The following is a 17,542-nucleotide window of genomic DNA, read 5'->3' on the forward strand; positions in this document are numbered from 1 at the left end:
CTGAAGAATCCTTTGTTCTACTAATACAATAGAGCTCCGGAAAAGCTTCTTGGAAAGTACGATCACCACACCATACATGCTTCCAAAACTTCACTCGAGTACCATCGCCCACATCATACATAAGAAGTTTAGAAAAACGTGTCCAACCACTCCTAATATGTCTCCACAAACTAACACCATAAGCACTGGTCACCTTTTTCGTGCACCAACCACCCCAATCATTCCCGTATTTCACTGCAATAACCCTCCTCCATAGAGCATCGGTCTCCATGCCATACCTCCATAACCATTTTCCTAACAAGGCAGCATTAAAACTCCTCAAACGTCTAATACCTAACCCTCCAACCTGCAACGGCTTACAAACCTGAGCCCAATTGACCAAGTGTAATTTAGAGTCACCATTAAGACCACTCCACAAAAAATCACGCTGTAACTTCTCCATACGATTCGCCACCTTCCCAGGAAGAGGCAGAAGGGAAAGGAAGTAAGTAGGTAAGGAGGAAAGAGTACTTTTAATAAGAGTTACCTTACCCCCCCCCTTAGATAGATACAACCTCTTCCACCCTGCTAATCTCATTTCCATCTTCTCCAAAATAGGATTCCAAATTGACAACTCCTTAAATTTAGCTCCTAACGGTAGCCCCAAATATCTCAATGGAAGAGAGGATAGCCTACAACCCAGCATCCCCACCAACACATCCATATTGTAGACCTCCCCTATAGGAACCAACTCAAATTTCCCCAAATTAATCCTTAAGCCTGAGACCTCCTCAAATCTAGCTAGGATCGCTCTTAAACAAGCTATATGCGAAGAATCAGCGTCACAAAAAATAAGAGTGTCATCAGCAAACAAAAGATGAGACACCATCACCGAGTTGCCAGCTGAATTACCTACAGAGAAGCCTGAGAACTGACCAGAAGTAACAGCCACATCCAACAAACGACTCAACCCCTCCATAACAATGTCAAATAGCAACGGAGACAAGGGGTCCCCTTGCCGAATCCCCCTAGAACTACCAAAAAAATCAGAAGGACTACCATTGATCAGAATGGAGAATTTAACAGTAGAGATGCAACACATTATCCACTTTCTCCATTTCTCTGAAAACCCACAACGCTGAAGCATATACATTAAAAAACCCCAGCTCACATGGTCGTAAGCCTTCTCCACATCCAACTTACACAACACTCCCGGAACACCTGACTTCAATCTACTATCAATACATTCTGAAGCAATCAAAAAAGAGTCCAATATCTGTCTACCTTTCACAAATGCATTCTGAGAATTCGAAATAAGCCCATGTGCCACCCTTCTGAGACGATTAGCCAACACTTTAGAAATGATCTTATAAATCCCACCAACTAAACTAATAGGCCGAAAATCCTTGATCTCCACAGCATCCACCTTTTTGGGAATAAGAGCAAGGAAAGAAGTATTAAGGCTCTTCTCAAACACAGCCTGAGTATGAAAATTTTGGAACACTGCCATAATTTCAGCCTTCAACAAACACCAGCAAGACTCAAAGAACACCATAGAAAAGCCATCCGGGCCAGGAGCCTTATCACCCTTAAAATCACTAATCACCCCAAACACCTCTTCCTCATCAAAAGGCCTATCTAGCCACAATGCATCATCCTCCGAGATACAAGAGAACTCCACATCATCTAGTAAAGGTCTATGAGCCACAGTTTCAGCATATAGCTGCCTATAAAAATGAGAGATACAACCAGCTATAGCCTCCGAATCTGAAGACAATTCTCCATCTACCATAAGCCTATCAATGGAATTAAATCTTCTGTGAGAGTTAGCTATACGATGAAAGAATTTGGTGTCTCCTTCTCTACTACAAAGGACTCTAGACTTCTGCCTCCAACAGATTTCCTCCATCAAAGTAACTTTTTCTAATTCACCTCGAACTCTCTCCAACTCCAGCCTTTCCTCCACAACTAAAGTTCGACTATCCTCAATCATCTCTAAATCACGAAGCTCTTGCCACAATTTTCTCACCCGATCTTCAACATTTCCAAAAACCTCCACATTCCATTTCTTCAAATCATTTTTCAAAAGCTTCAATTTATAGGCCAACACAAAACTCGGAGCTCCTTGGACATTATAAGATGCCCACCAGGATCGCACCCTCTCCACGAAACGCTCATCTTTCAGCCACATATTCTCAAATCTAAATGGCCTCCTACCGCTCTGAAAGGAACCACCCTCAAGAACAATCGGGAAGTGATCAGATAACAGCCTAGGCAAACGTTGTTGAGAAACAGATGGAAACTTATCATCCCAATCTGCAGAAAACAAAAACCTGTCCAGCCTAGCCTTCAAAGCAACTTCACGAATATTAGACCAAGTGAAAGATCCCCCTTGAAGCGGAATATCAATGAGACCTTGCTCAAAAATAAAATTGGAGAACTCCCGCATGGCAGTAGTAAAAGAGGTTGAACCAGAACGCTCAGAAGGAAACCTAACCACGTTAAAGTCACCACCTACACACCATGGAACATTCCACCAACTGTTCAAACCAAATAATTCTTCCCATAAGAACCTTCTGTCTCTCACAGAATTAGGACCATAGATACCAGTAAACACCCAAACAAACTGATCTGACACACTAGTAAATCTACAAGAAACTGAAAATCGCCCCACAGCTTCCTCCTCTTTATTCACAACCCGTGTATCCCACATCAGTAACACCCCTCCAGAAGCTCCGCAAGAGCCTAGATAAGACCAATCGACATGTTGACCCCTCCACAAACTGTGAATCACATCTCTAGTTATCAACTCCATTTTAGTTTCTTGAATACAAATAACATCTGGCTTCCATCTCCTTACCAAATTACGAACCCGAAGCCTTTTATCCCTATCATTCAGCCCTCTAACATTCCAAGAAATAATCTTCAAATTCATTGATGAACCACCACAGCCCTCTCCTTACTTATATTCCTCGGTTTCGTTGAACCAACCTCGACATTCAGAGATGTCAATAAATTTTTCAACTCCCGCTGACCTTTCTGCCCCGACTTACCGTGCTTCATTTGATCATCTACTGCCTTAAGCTTTTTATCCTTTTTCTTGGCCTCTATAGCCAGCAGCAATCCCGTAATCTGCTCCTCAAAACCTTCCAACGAGGTGCCCACTGATTTTCTAAAAGCCTTAATCCGATTTGTTACCCATAGTGATAAATTATTACCATCACCCGACTCCATACACCCAACCCCCCCGCTCAGAACTACACTCCAACTCCAAAGGAACTTCTGTGGCCAAAGGTACCACCTCTAACGGCTTGCCACTACACTCCCAAGACATCAACCTCTCATCAAAATCCCCCATCTCCTCCTCTGCCTCCTTAACAATAGACCAAGAATCAACTAACCCATCACAGTCCTCTGCCCAACTAACCATTTGACCGTCATTGATAAAAGTGTCATTACCTGTTACAGCCTCTACATCAGTGACTGAGCAATCCGACACACTTTCTGGAGATCGATATAGAGCTAACGGAATCACTACTTGTCGACCATCTCGCAATTGTAGCATCCATTCTTTGGAATTACCCCATGATTTATCCAAGTCACTGACCAATTCCCTAATAGTGGGAGAATGATTAAATACCACCTTACCATCAGAGGCCTCGTGCTCCGTCGCCCTTACCTCCGGACCCAACAACTCATCATCCTCCTCCTTCGTCTTCGTCGGAGATGACGACATCTCCACCAACTGTTCTATCAAGTCCCCTGAAGACATCACCTTCATCTCTACCGGCTCAACCGAAGTACATATCGGAGCTACCGTTGATGAACCCACCTCGCAAACATCCTGCACCACTTCCGATGTCAATATCGGCACGGTAGGGGGCTGGGTAAGGCAGCTCGGGCTCACTGGAACACAAGACCCACTCCCGCCAGGTACTTCCAGCGCCGATATGGGAGAAGTCGAGCCTAGGTTGGCCATCGGAGCCTTCGTCGTCCTCCTTGGTGGTAGAGAACCAAGCACCGAGCTCACTGAGACAGTCACACCATTCGAGATTGCGCTCAGGCCCGAGGTGCTTGACTCTAACTTACCATCCTCAACAAATGGGCCTGTAAGACCTGGGCTGGGTATAAGTTCTGACTGTTTGGAGCAAGCCCCTGCCTCAAAAACAAAAGGGCTAGTCAACATTGGGCCTGGGCAACACTTAACTGCATGGGCTTCAAAAGGCCCATTGTCCATTCCCTTATTCACAACCTGGGCAGAAATTTCCTCACGTGCCACCCACTTAACAGCTTGCTTATCTCCCCTATAACGTTGCCAAGACACCCGCCTCTTACCAAATTCATTTACTTCCACAGTCAATCCTTTCCTTAACCAACCAGACCTCCTAATTTGACGCTCCCTGCCAGAATCAACAGCTTTCAAATTCAAATTATTCAATCTGAATTTATTCTGTTCCGGGATTTTCTCCTTAAGCCTAGCATCTCCATTAATACTACGGTGGCTCCCCTCCACACCACCCACGGCAATCGGTAAAGCATTATCAGCCGGAGCTTCAAAAGCCACCACCTGAATCCCCACTTCGTCTCTCGGAGGCTGCGTTGTGTTCTCCACTACTTGAAACTTCTCTGTCTCCCTAATGGAGGGCTGGTGCAAAGGCTTCCTTACTTGCACAGGCGCTTTTACCGTTTCAGCAAAGGACCGGGAAGGATGAATCTCTGAACCCAACTTAGCCTTATACGGTAGAGCTTTTGAACCCAACGCATAATGAGAAGGTTCCAACATTCTCTGCAATTCAATTCCAAAAGCCCTCCAACCTTGTTGTGCCTTGCCTGTAGGAATAATGATCGATCTTCTCATCCTGCCAACTTTTAACTCTGTTACTAAAATAAATTGCCCAAACGGGTTAGAACCCTGTTGCACTGTGTAGGCAGAGTCTCCATCCCTGAGCGTGAAGAAATGTTTGGGGTTGACCCCAATCCCCATTTGTTCCAAGCTCTGCATTAACCAGCTTGCTGCATTCCTACCCATAAACACTGAGTGCATGAAATACTTCCCTCGTTCAAAAATCTTAAGGGAGAAAAAGCTCCCCCCTTCCTCAACCACCAATTGAAACAACTTCGATTCAATAAAAAAACTGCGAGATCCACCCATATCGATCCAAAACAGAAATAAAACAAAAAAACCGAAAACAAAATTTCTGACTAATTTGAGGTAGCCGGGCCTCTCAAGGCTTGGGGATCTATCCCTTTAGCATGCCATAAGCACAGGTATGACCAGTGTTTTGAGGATCAAGAATGAGTATGGTGAAGGTGGTTGGATGTTTCTTAACTCCTTTACCTAGAACTTGTAAGGGGGGAGGTGAAATTTGACTTGAGCTAGAGCTCATTGGCGTCATTATTCTTGTCATTTTGGAAATGGTAAAGAGAATAAGTAAATAATGAACCATTGGCCTATCCTCTATGAAGAAAATAATTGTGGTTTCAACATGTCAAAGAATTTGAACCAAAAATTTTAAAAGAGAAATGCACAAAGAAAGTAAATTCTAAGAAATGCACAAAGAAAGTAAATTCTACTCTTAGTATTTGACAAAACAAGACAAATAATTTCAAGGTACTTTAATACAAACAAATACAAATGTTACAAACAAATGTTGAAAATTTATGTGGCGTTTGGTACAGGAGAATCCACATTACTCTTAACATCCAGATTCCCATGAATGTAATTCCTAGAAATCACATTCCTAGGAATGTAGCTATTCCTATGTTTGGTTTCATTGGGAATGTGAGATGATAATGTTTGGTTTATTCCCAGAAATCTTAAATAAATTATTTATTTTTCCCATTCTATCCTTAGATTTGAATATGAACTACCAAGTCCTTCAAAAAAGATCTTCCTCTAAATAAATAATGAAAAACTAAATATAAACTATTAATTATGACAAATTCATTAAAATTATAGTCTAACATTTCAAAATGACAAGTACAATACAAAAATAAATATTTAAATTTTAAAATGCTTTTATTCTTAATAATAATTTTTAAAAGAGTTTAATTCATAACAAAACAACCTTACAACTTTTTTTTTCCCACACGTGAACCTAAATAAAACTTTGTTAAAGAATATATCAACATAGTTATCTATCATGTTTATATTATTTTAGCAGGAAAAGATAAGACAAGGGAGATATTGATAATTTGTTTTATATTTTATCTTAATTGCTTAAATGATAAGGAAAAATGGTTAAAATTGTCAATTTATAAAAAATACAATTTCCTTTAAGCTTGGGAATCTGAATTCCCACATGTTTTAAAGAGAACCCACATTCCTACTGAGAGGAGTTTAAGGAGAGAATCCAGATTCCCCTAGCATCTGATTCCCTAGCGTGATTTGCAACCAAATATGGGAATATTTAAACATTTCTGGGAATCCTAAAACATTACCCCGTACCAAACACCACATTAGGGAAAGGACAGCATCTCCTTTGGAACTACTTCATCATAGAAAGAACCCCAAATGGAAAATCCATCAATCATATGTTAGTCTCTTGATTGTTTTTCTGTGGTGTTCTGTTTTGTGCTTTCCTGAGTTCATTCTCATGAACACATTGTATTTTTCTTTTTCCACTTTCATTAATAATAATTCTTATATTACCTATAAAAATGTAAGTCCCAAAAGGTAAGGGAGATTTCTCCCATAAATGTATGCAGCTTGTTCGTACCAGGGCACCAACATTCACAAAAAACTTGCATTACATGCACATTACCATCATAGGGCAAGAGTGAGGCATATAGCTCTTTGAAGAACTTAGCACCGTTTATCACTTAGCAACTTTAGCAATAGCAGCTAAGTATAACCATTGCTTGACAGTGTCTGATGTAAAATAGAAAGATTTGCGGTATTTGCCCCACGTCATTCAAAAGGCACCTTTCTTGAGTTTGTGGAGGTGCAAAATGGCAGATCCAAGCGAGAGGGGGTAATTGCCCCCTGATCTCCCCAAAAATTGATATATACACTGATGCCTTAGTATATTCTAAGTATTTGGCCCCCTCCCATACAGCAATTTACTTCCCATAAAACAACCACATACATTGTGGTTTCCTAATCAAAAGATGGTGATAATGGGTCCACGTAAAACTGATATTTTAATAATTTATTTGCTTGTTGTCACTCTTCTCACGGGAAGTCTTGATTAGTTGGTCCTACAAAATAATTTTTAAAAATGTATCTTTGTATACCAAAACCAATAGTAATATCATTTTTTTTCAAAACAAATTTCACAGTTGCTAAAGTGGTTGACTGAGAATGATGGACACAATTAACACTCATGAACTCAACACTTTTTCAACACAACTCACACTTGACCACTTTAGAAATTATGACTTTTTTTTTTATAAGTAAAAAATAAATAATTTAAAAAAAAAAAACATGAATATTATTGTGAAAAAATTTCTATCCGTAGTATTATTGAATATTATTGTTTTCTTTATTTTAAGGATATGAAATATGTATTTTTTGTTGATTGAGATTATGGATACAATTACATTAGCATATAATTACTTTTTTTTATATCTACTAATATTTTTTGGATTAATTTTACTTTTCATTTTATCTTTTCATCTTGCCTCCCCTAAACTGAAATCTTTTTTCTGCCACTAGAGTTGCACCTTCCTACCCCCCAAAGCATTTAGGGAGATGACATCCTTAGGTTGAGACTAGGACAGTACCTGAACATCTTCAAGTCACCAACTTACATTCTTGATTAATGAAAACATCATTGGCAAATGCTTTCACAATTATTCAACTTTCATAAAACTAAATTTCACCTATAACTATTAAATACAACTGCCCTTGATTGTCCTTATTAATTTTTCTTTTATGATGTGGAACCTCACTAAGGTAGGGTCCTTTGCACCAACTCCTGAGAAGTAAACCATGGATACATGACCCCACCTGCCAAAACCATGTATTAGGCAATCGAGGGGAACTGTTAGTGCAGATTGAACCCAAGATGTTTAAGTCTGCAGCTCATCTCAAGGCTCCAACCATTAGGTAGACTAACCCTATAATTCATTACCCCAACCCCGAATGCCAACACAATAGAACCAAATTCACATGATGTTATTCCATGCTAGTGTATTCAAAGTGTATGCTTGCTTTGAGCACTCTAATTTTAAATCTTGATAGGTGTTTGCTACATCTCAGGCAAGTAAGTTATCTTCCCTCATTTGTGACTTATCAAAAAAAAAAAGTACGCTCCCCTAATTTGTGACCGTAATTGCAACTTCTACATACTCATGAAACTAGACGGTTATGGGTTTTATCATCTTTCATTTGGATTGCGATCTCTACGTACTTGATACTCTGAAGTGGTCGAGACCTCTCCACTCTTATCTTTCACATGGACCACAGTCTCTACATACATGATATTTTTAAGGGATCATGATCAATTTATATTAAATCTTCTAGGCATTCTAGGGTACAAGGCGGCCTACCTACCTAACATATTTCTTAGGGTTATTCCACCTTAGAGTTCCTAAAATCCCATCCACTCATTGTAAATTAGATTTTACCCATGTCATCAACATTTATAAAATAAAATTTAAAAAAAAAAAAAAAACATTGACTATCACAATTTTGGTATCTATTCAAATTATTGATGATGTGACAAATTTCAATCCCCTCATTTCAAAATAAATGGATAAAATTTTAGGAACTCCGTAGTTGAGCTATACTAGTAAGAACTTTGGAGGATCCAACTCCCTGTTTCACAGGTCGTATTGTAAAGAATTAACATTCTTTAATAACTTCATATCGAAAATCGCAAATCAAGACTCGATTAAAAAGTCGATAATGCAATCTAAATTAAATCTAAAATATCAAACAGATTAGCATAAAATAACATTAAGCATTTTACTTCGTAATGCAATTGATGGAACCCACGAAAAAATCATACACAGCACAATTGCATGTTAGATGGATATAGATTTTTCTGAAATTTCTTGGATTGTGATGAAAAGTCCAGAAATATTTGGTTGAATTTGATTTTTTTTTTTTTTTTTTTTTGAAGAAATAAAAAGTTATGGGCTGGTAGGGGCTTGCCTGAGGGAGCGATTTGATAGGTTGAGAGAACCGGACGTTCGTGCAGCTTTAAGCAGCCGATCCATGAAGAGAACGCTCCTCGTTCATGCGCTGCAGTTTGAGTTTTCCTTTCAGATCAGAAGTCTGAGATGGTACATTTGATTTTACTTTAGAAAGATGGCAGTTGAGTTTTTGCTATCAGATCAGAAGTCTCAGATAGAAATTTTGAACCGGGTATTTCGGACATTTCGTTTTTTTTTTTTTTTTTTTATACATTTCTCCATCCTATTATATGTCCATGTGTACAGGTGAATTTTCTTTCTAGAATCTTAAACTAAATTCTTACTTCCATATTTCATAAGCATTTATATTTGTCTTTTTTTTTTTCTTTTTTTTAGTTTTTTTTAATGTCTTTTATTTAGGCCCATTTGATAATGTTATTCTAGTAACTTTATTTAAGTGTTGTTAAAATACGTGTGGGTAAAAAAGTGTTATAGAAACTAATCTCTGAGCACGCACCTGAACGCGTGCTCAAAGATTAGTATTCCATAATTATTATCCGTTTTTGCCAATTTTGTTTATGCAACAATCAACATGCTATTGATTGAAAGACAATGCTATAATTTAGTATTAATCTTTAAAGGAGAAAAAAAAAGATCCTCTGAATAAATCTTATAAATAGTGCATAGATTAAAAATGCATAATGAAATTGTAACAATAAAACTACTTACAAAATACATGTGATCACTGTTACAAAATCTATTATGAAGAAGTTGATGGATCAATGTAGAAAGTTAAATATTTACATCAGGTAAAATTGTTAAATAATTCACTACGAGTTTGTTTGAGATTCACTTATTTTGTTGAAACTAAAATTTTTTTGTTGAAAGTCCTATAGATAAAAGTAAAAATTAGCTAAAATAGTATAGTAGAACTTATAAATAGTACCAAAAAATACAGTGGGCCCATAAATAGTAGCAAAAATAAGCTGAATAGTAAAATAAGTTGGCCTTTTAAGCTGAGCCAAACGCACACTACATCTGAAACATGGAATAAGTAAACTTATTAATATTATGCCAGCTACGGTGGAGAAGTTGGTGGAGCAATATTATTTGTTCCACATTCTAATTGCTTTCCAGCAACATTTGCCACGAACCTATGATACAAAATGTGTTAGTTTGTGTTATTAATAAAGACATTAAAACGTACACAATAATTATAAATACAATAAACATCAAGCATAAATTTGTGAAATGAAATATTTGAACTAACCTTGTGATGATATTTCATAGCTCCGTGTATGTGAAATAGTCTACTTCAGCTTGGGAGTTGAAGAACTATCATTTAATTACCAAAATTTTTTTAAAAATTTATATAAAAACTATGTAATTAAGTTTTTTTTTTTTTAAAGTAGATATGGTAATGATTTGTATCGCATTGTCCTTGACCCTCATTTTCTGTTTGTCTTTACTGTTTTGGATGTTCAAAATTGCATCATCCTTGGGTTTTTTTTTTTTTTTTTTTTTTCTCATGGATATTGGAAACCACATTGTCCTTGATTTTCATTCTCCGTTTGTCTTTGTTGGCATGAGTGTTAGAAATCACACCAGCCCACATTTTTCCTTTGTCTTTATTTTTTAGGTAAGAATTAATTTAGAGCATTTATTATAATTGTTTTGCTTCACTCATCTTGGTTGAGAAAAGCAATTGTGCAAAGAATTGCTTAAATAAATATAATAAAAAGTAGCACTTCTCATATATATATATATATATATATATATATATATATATATATATATATATATATATATATATATATATATTGAGAAAGCCCTTCCTAACAATGTAATGTGACCATCAACTTTTCTAAAACATTTTATTTCATAACCTCAAGAGAATGTTTGGTTTACTATAATGTGTCCTTGATGTGATGCCTACCTACTCATCAATCACGGTATTTAGCTGACTTGCACTAATGGATCGCTATTGTACTGGAATTAGTCTCTCACCTTTTTCATGTTGTCAACTAATCTTTTTAATGTTCGATTCTACTCTATGTTAGAACATTTCTATGATTTTTGGTTTATTTTATTTTTCTAACATTACCAAAATCTAAAATCATAAAATATATTACATAATCTTATTTTCATTACCTTCCTAAACAATGTAATGTTGTATTATTGTACTTAGATTACACTAATGTAATATTACGGTGTAATGTAACATGGCAAGCCAAACACCCCGAAGGAGTTTCTTTTACCTAAAGTATCAGATATTCACACATTGTTGTTAAAATCATGATCCATATTATAGATCATAAAATCCTACTTGTCCAAAAAATTTAGGATCAATGCATATGGTTTGGAGTCAAGGATAGCATGTAGGATCGGATCATACAATCCCACTTAAAACCAAATTTTCTTTGGGCTTTTAGTAGTCCAGTTAACCCCAATAAAAAAACAACCACCCAATAGGCCCTTATAATTCTAGAAACCTACCCCTTTGAAAAATGAAAATATAAAAAATATCTTAATTAAAAATAAAAAATAAAAACTCAATGAAAATATCAATACTCACAATCACTTTCTTAGTTTCTTTCCCTCCTCTCCAAAATCCAAATCACTACATTAGGAGACCCCAAATTGAGTTTGTGTTGTTTATTAGGATAAATGAAAAACATTTATGCTTGGCTTTTTAATTTAAAAACTTATGGATATTGGATTGAGAATTAATTTTCTTGTGAATTAGCTTAGGCTTAGTGTTTGCGTTTTATAATAAATAATTATATTATGTTTGCTTCTTGTCTATTTAAGGGTTCAATTTCAATTTTAAATGATTGTGACAACATTTATGCTTGGTGTTGGATGTTGTGTACATGTTTGCTTGTTGTGATGCAGGCTGAGACCCATTGGGTTAGCTAAGTCAAAGATTCAACCAAATGATAAGATGGATAGCTCCAAGATGCCACTCAACAGGAGGTAGTAGATGTCATTCAACACTACTAATTGAGGATGTCACTCAACACAACCAAGTTAAACACTTGATTGTTAGGATGAGTCATTCAACTCCAAAGCAATGACACTTGCAAATAATTTTTTTGAATAAAAACTCCCTCCCTTTTTTTGATTTCTCGTTGATATTTATAAGTGAATACATTATATGTAAAATAAATGCTTGACAGCTTCCAATTAATGTAGATTACAGCCCTCTAAATTGACTTCACATCACCTTATGATCAAATTTATTAGGTTAGAGTAACTACCAACAGGACTCATAATTAACTTTGATTTAATAATAAAAATAAATAGAAGACAATCGGACTCGTAAATAAATAATACATATCGCTAACGTGACTGCAACATAAGTTGTCACCATGCTCTTGCATTATCTTGTCTATTTAGGAGTTTGTTTGTTTTATAATTCCATAGATTACTTCTTTTGAGTATGTCTTTGGCTTTTTTTTTTTTTTTATGTAATTTAGTCTATATTTTTTAATGTTGCTATTTGGCATAACTTAAGCTAGAATTTGTATCTTGGTGTATGGTTGGTCTTGTTGCAGTTTTGACACTTTGTTGTTAACTAATCATTTACTAGACTTTTAGGATAAATTGGATTAAAAATTAATTATATTTTTTTTTCTTTGGTACGGATGTAGTTATGTATGATATACAAGTTACATGTATATTGCTGCAGAATTTTGTTCTCTATGGATAAATTCATAATTTATGTGGTTATTCAACATACAAATTCGCCACTAATTTGTTTATAGCTTCTTCTTTTTTCTATATATATATAAAGAGTGAGATCTTATAATCTTACAATTTGATTCGATCTAACCCTCAAACTTTTGACAACCTTGGATTCACGAAATTTTTCTATACTTTTGCATGTTTTTAAATTAATTCTCAACTTCTAGAAAAATTCTGATTAGAACCAATAAACTTGTAATCCGATTCAATTCACACTCTATTTGTGTCTTTATTAATTAAAAGTGACAAAAAAATCACATAAGTTGTGACTAAAACCTATCTAAACATAACAATTGTTACATATGAAACTATAAGACCTATGGTGCAATATATGAGATTTGTGAAATTATCTAAAAATCATTCAGTTAGTCATTACTGTAGACACCCCCATTTTGTATTTCTTTAAATCTCAAGTTCTTGGTCTCAAAGAAGAATCATCTCAAAAGCCATTGTTACAGGCTTGACCATTCATTCAAACCTTAAAGGGGACTCTACCTAATAAGGTGTATGACACTTCCCATTACAAAGATCATAATTTTTGAAACAGACTTCCCCCCATTTACTTTGATGATTCTAACAACTCCCAATTGGTTAAGGCTTGGTCTACCAAGCCCGTTGGCCCTCTACCTCTATAAAAAGACAATTATACACTTAAGAAAATAACTTTTTTTAGATGAAAAAGTGGAAGGACGACCCCCCCCCCCACCTTTGAATGGTGTTGGATCTATGGACCCTGGATGAATTTGCTTATGGCCTTTCGATATATTAGGATTACATGAATTCACCATGGTAGAGCATTGTCCACCAAAATTGGCATGAGTTAGGTGCTATTAGTGGAACATAAGCCTATCTTTTTCTGTATAGAAATATTGTGGGCACATAATGGTATGGCCAACAATGGGCCAAGTTGGCTGGACTAAAGCAAATGATCACTTATTATGGTCACCCACATTGTAACATTTTCCAAAGCTCTCTAACTTTCCTTCCAAGCATACCCACCATAGCCTTGATTGCCACAAACAAAATGGCATAGATTATGCCAAGATTGCTTGAAACCCTGTTCCAATTTTGGATTGTTACAAAATTGATCATACACATATCTTTTTCTGTATAGAAATATTGTAGGCACATAATGGTATGGCCAACAATGGGCCAAGTTGGCTGGACTAAAACAAATGATCACTTATTATGGTCACCCACATTGCAACATTTTCCAAAGCTCTCTAACTTTCCTTCCAAGCATACCCACCATAGCCTTGATTGCCACAAACAAAATGGCATAGATTATGCCAAGATTGCTTGAAACCCTGTTCCAATTTTGGATTGTTACAAAATTGATCATACACATAGCACTACCAATGGATGGGGTTGATATGGACTTCAAGGAAGGGGGATTCGAGTGGCAACGAATGAATCACTCAAAGAGTTGATTTAAAGGGCGTTTGGATCCAAATTAATGCTGCGTCTGTGCGTTTTGCGTTTGTGAATTGCTGGGACCCACGCTATACAATAGAACAAAAACATTGAGGGCAAACGCAGGATGAAAGGAGCTGAAACAAATCCAACGCACCGTTTCATTAAACAAAAAATGCGTGTGCTTTACTGTTCATGGACACCTTCAAAGCCAGCAAAAATCATTTGAAAGAGCTGAAACAATGAGATGCATCGTTTCATTAAAAAATGTCCAAGGCGTGCGTGTTATGTTCACAAGCGAGACGGTGCGCACAGCTGTTTTTTTTCCATTGCACAAGCACAGCATCTGATCAAAACGGTGTGGAGTTTTCTGCTTCTCTGTTCAACGGATATTTTTTCTCTTCTTCAGCTTTCTTCTTTTCTCCCAACTACCGTGTCAGTAATGGCTTCAAAGTTCTTCAATGCTCCGTCCGAATCATCTTCAATGAATTGCACCTACCCACCATTTTACACAAAACCATCAAAACAGAGCACACACGGTAGAAAACCCATTACGTGGAACACCTCAAAAAAACCTCCTTTGTTCTTCCTTCGTGCGAGCGAACCTTCTCTCCGCTTGGGACATCGTTGCCTCTACTGTGGGTCTCTGCATTCACAGGTAAGTTGTGTCTAACTCCCCATGCTCTCTCATGTGTTGGTGTGGTTATATTGTGATCCATGAGGCTTCATCAATTTGTGGGTTTTTATTTTTTTTTTTTGTGTTCAACGGTTGTGTGTGGTGTTTGTGTTTATCGTCCCCGTGTGATTCTTTTGTGTGTGGTTATATTGTGGGTTTCTTAATCCTTCATGTGATACCACATGTAAATTCTCTTCCTGCCTCTGTTGTATTTGGATGTATGTGATTTCACTTTGCATTTTTCATGGCTATCATGCCTAACTGATTATATCATATGCACACAAACTGTTTGTTCAAATGCCTCAATGAGTATAGAAGGAAGTTGTAACAAAAATGGTTAAGGAGAAATTGAAGGATGGTGGTAGTAATGATCCGAGAGCTGACTAGAAAGACCTTAAGGAACTACAAGCTTTTTGTGAGTTCTGTGCTGCTCAAGTCCTACAAGGCTAGAGGAACGGAGGATTTTTTACCAAAATTGGGGTTGATGCAGTGATATCTGAGTTGGGTAACATAGGAAAAGTGGTGACTTACCTTCAGATTAAAAACAAATGGGATCATCTGAAAAAAGGGTGGAGGCAGTATAACGAGTGTTTTGACAATGAGACTAGGTTGGGTTATGATGCTGGCACTGGGCTGCTTCAAACTAGTGATAAGTGGTGGACCCGAAAGATTGCGGTTAGTTCACTTTAGATGATTGTGAAAAACTTTACTGTTTACAACTATATTATTGTGTTCTAACTACTGTTTCTCCACATGTAGGCATGTCCCACTGCAAAAACCTTCAAAAATAAACGTTTGCCGAATCGTGAGTTGATGAACATCATGTATGGAGGCACGGTTGCAACGGGGAAAAATGCATTATGCACAAGTGCTCAAATGCCAAAGGCAACCACCGAAGGGTCTGGGGACTCCGCTAATAGCACAAAATTTGTTGACCCCCAATGTGAACCCTTTGTGAATGTTGATGCAATGGAGGTTGAAGGTCCATCATTTTCGAGGGCAGAACCGACAATGACTAAAGGGAAAGGCTTGGCAACCAGTGTCCACCTTTTCAAGCCAATTTGCAAGAAATAAAAAAAAAAGCGTTCAGTTGCGCAAGAGATGTCTGATTCATTGAAGAGCATCTCAGAGGTTTTTCTTGAAAGTAGAAGTGTAAGCACCCGTACACCACTTGCTTCCACAGCAATTACTCAAGTTAAAGCAATTTTGGACATGGTGTTAAGTCTTCCCGAGGTGCACTCGGGTCATTACCTTCATCTGTTCAGCACCGTCTACTTCATGAAAAAAGAGAAGGGTAGGCACATGTTTGCAGCACTTTGCGATGACAAGGACATCCAGCTGAAGTGGCTACAAAATGAGTACCAAAGGCACCTTGAATTTCATTTTTAGTGAAGGAAATGGGATTGTCTCGATAGAATTGGTGTAGTAATCATTTTTTAAGTGTTGTACTTGTTGCACTATGTTTTCTTTCTTTTGTTTTTATTGGTAGAAACTACTACTTACCATGGGTGTGTATGTAAGACAATGGTTACCAATTAATTGTCATGTGTAGTGTATGCTTACCTCTTCCCTTTTATTATGCTTACCTGTTCCTTTGCTTGTTGCATTTTCTTTTTTACTAGTGAGTTTTGAAACTAGTAAAACTTTTTCTTTATTTTTTTAAGGTTTTTGTTTAAAGTATGGCAGGTCTTGACAATAGATAATGTTGTGTTTTGTTCAATACTTCCTTGTAAAACACTCTATAGTTTTTTATTTTTTATTTTTTCATATGTTCTAATATTAATAACCTTTTAGACAGTTTTTTTTTGGCATAGTTAAGTCCTCAAAGTTTGATCCTTCCCACAACTATATAACTCTTCACCACATGGAAGGTATGTAGGTTTCTTTTACCTAACAGCTCTACTCATATTTTTCTTTTTTTAATTTTGTTTATGATATATCTTTAGGCATGATTTTGAGTGTGATAATAATGGGCTTGCTTGGATACCCTCTTCATATTTTTATAAGTATTTATAGAATAGTGTGCAATACGTCTATGCTTGTTTGCTGTATATGTCTATTGGCATTTGTTAATTGTAAACTTCTTTGTAAGAAGCCCATGTTATTGGTTAAATCTTATTGGTGTATAATTTGTTGTGTATGTTTAATTGGTGATATGTGATCAAGGTAATTATGCAAGAGAAATTAACTGAAAATTAAAGCTGGTGGAAAAGATAGGGATGTACTATTATGTGGAGGGATAGGCTGGTGTGATGTATCACTTTTCTACTCAGGTCTTCTAGTTCCCTCTAAAACAGAGCATCTTTTGAGCCAGCAAGGAAGCAATAATTCTTCTAAGTTGTGAAGTTGTTTTGGGGGGGTTAGATCATGAAATCTATTAATTTTTTCGAAAGAGCTAGTGTGTTACATGGTGGTTATAGAAGGGGATAAGATCTCTAGGTGTTTTTTAAATTGCTGTCAAATGAGAAGAATTAATGCAGTAGGAGTGTAAGTACTGACCTCCGGGTTGATTCTTAGAGCCACCTACACACTATAAAATTTTCTACAGTTTCTTTAGTAGACAGTGAGTGGAGCAAATGAATCCTTTTAAAGATAAGGGCATATTCGCTTTTGTTAGTCAAGTAAAACTTGACCATATTCTTGCAA

At 36.7% G+C, this 17,542-nt stretch overlaps 1 protein-coding gene and 1 pseudogene across 1 annotated transcript in view; one reads left to right on the forward strand and one right to left on the reverse strand.

Moving 5' to 3' along the window:
- Positions 1–9,287, reverse strand: part of LOC142639301 (plant intracellular Ras-group-related LRR protein 6) — a 34,713-nt gene extending 25,426 nt beyond the window's left edge. Inside the window, exon 1 of the mRNA XM_075813506.1 lies at positions 9,080–9,287. Coding sequence (XP_075669621.1) covers positions 9,080–9,144 — 65 coding nt within the window. The 5' untranslated portion in view covers positions 9,145–9,287. The remainder of the gene's footprint in view (positions 1–9,079) is intronic.
- Positions 9,288–14,662: 5,375 nt separating this feature from the next.
- LOC142638912 (L10-interacting MYB domain-containing protein-like) lies at positions 14,663–16,285 on the forward strand (annotated as a pseudogene).
- Positions 16,286–17,542: the final 1,257 nt, after the last annotated feature.

Source organism: Castanea sativa, chromosome 6 (genome assembly GCF_040712315.1).
Source record: "Castanea sativa cultivar Marrone di Chiusa Pesio chromosome 6, ASM4071231v1".
NCBI classification, from domain to species: Eukaryota; Viridiplantae; Streptophyta; class Magnoliopsida; order Fagales; family Fagaceae; genus Castanea; species Castanea sativa.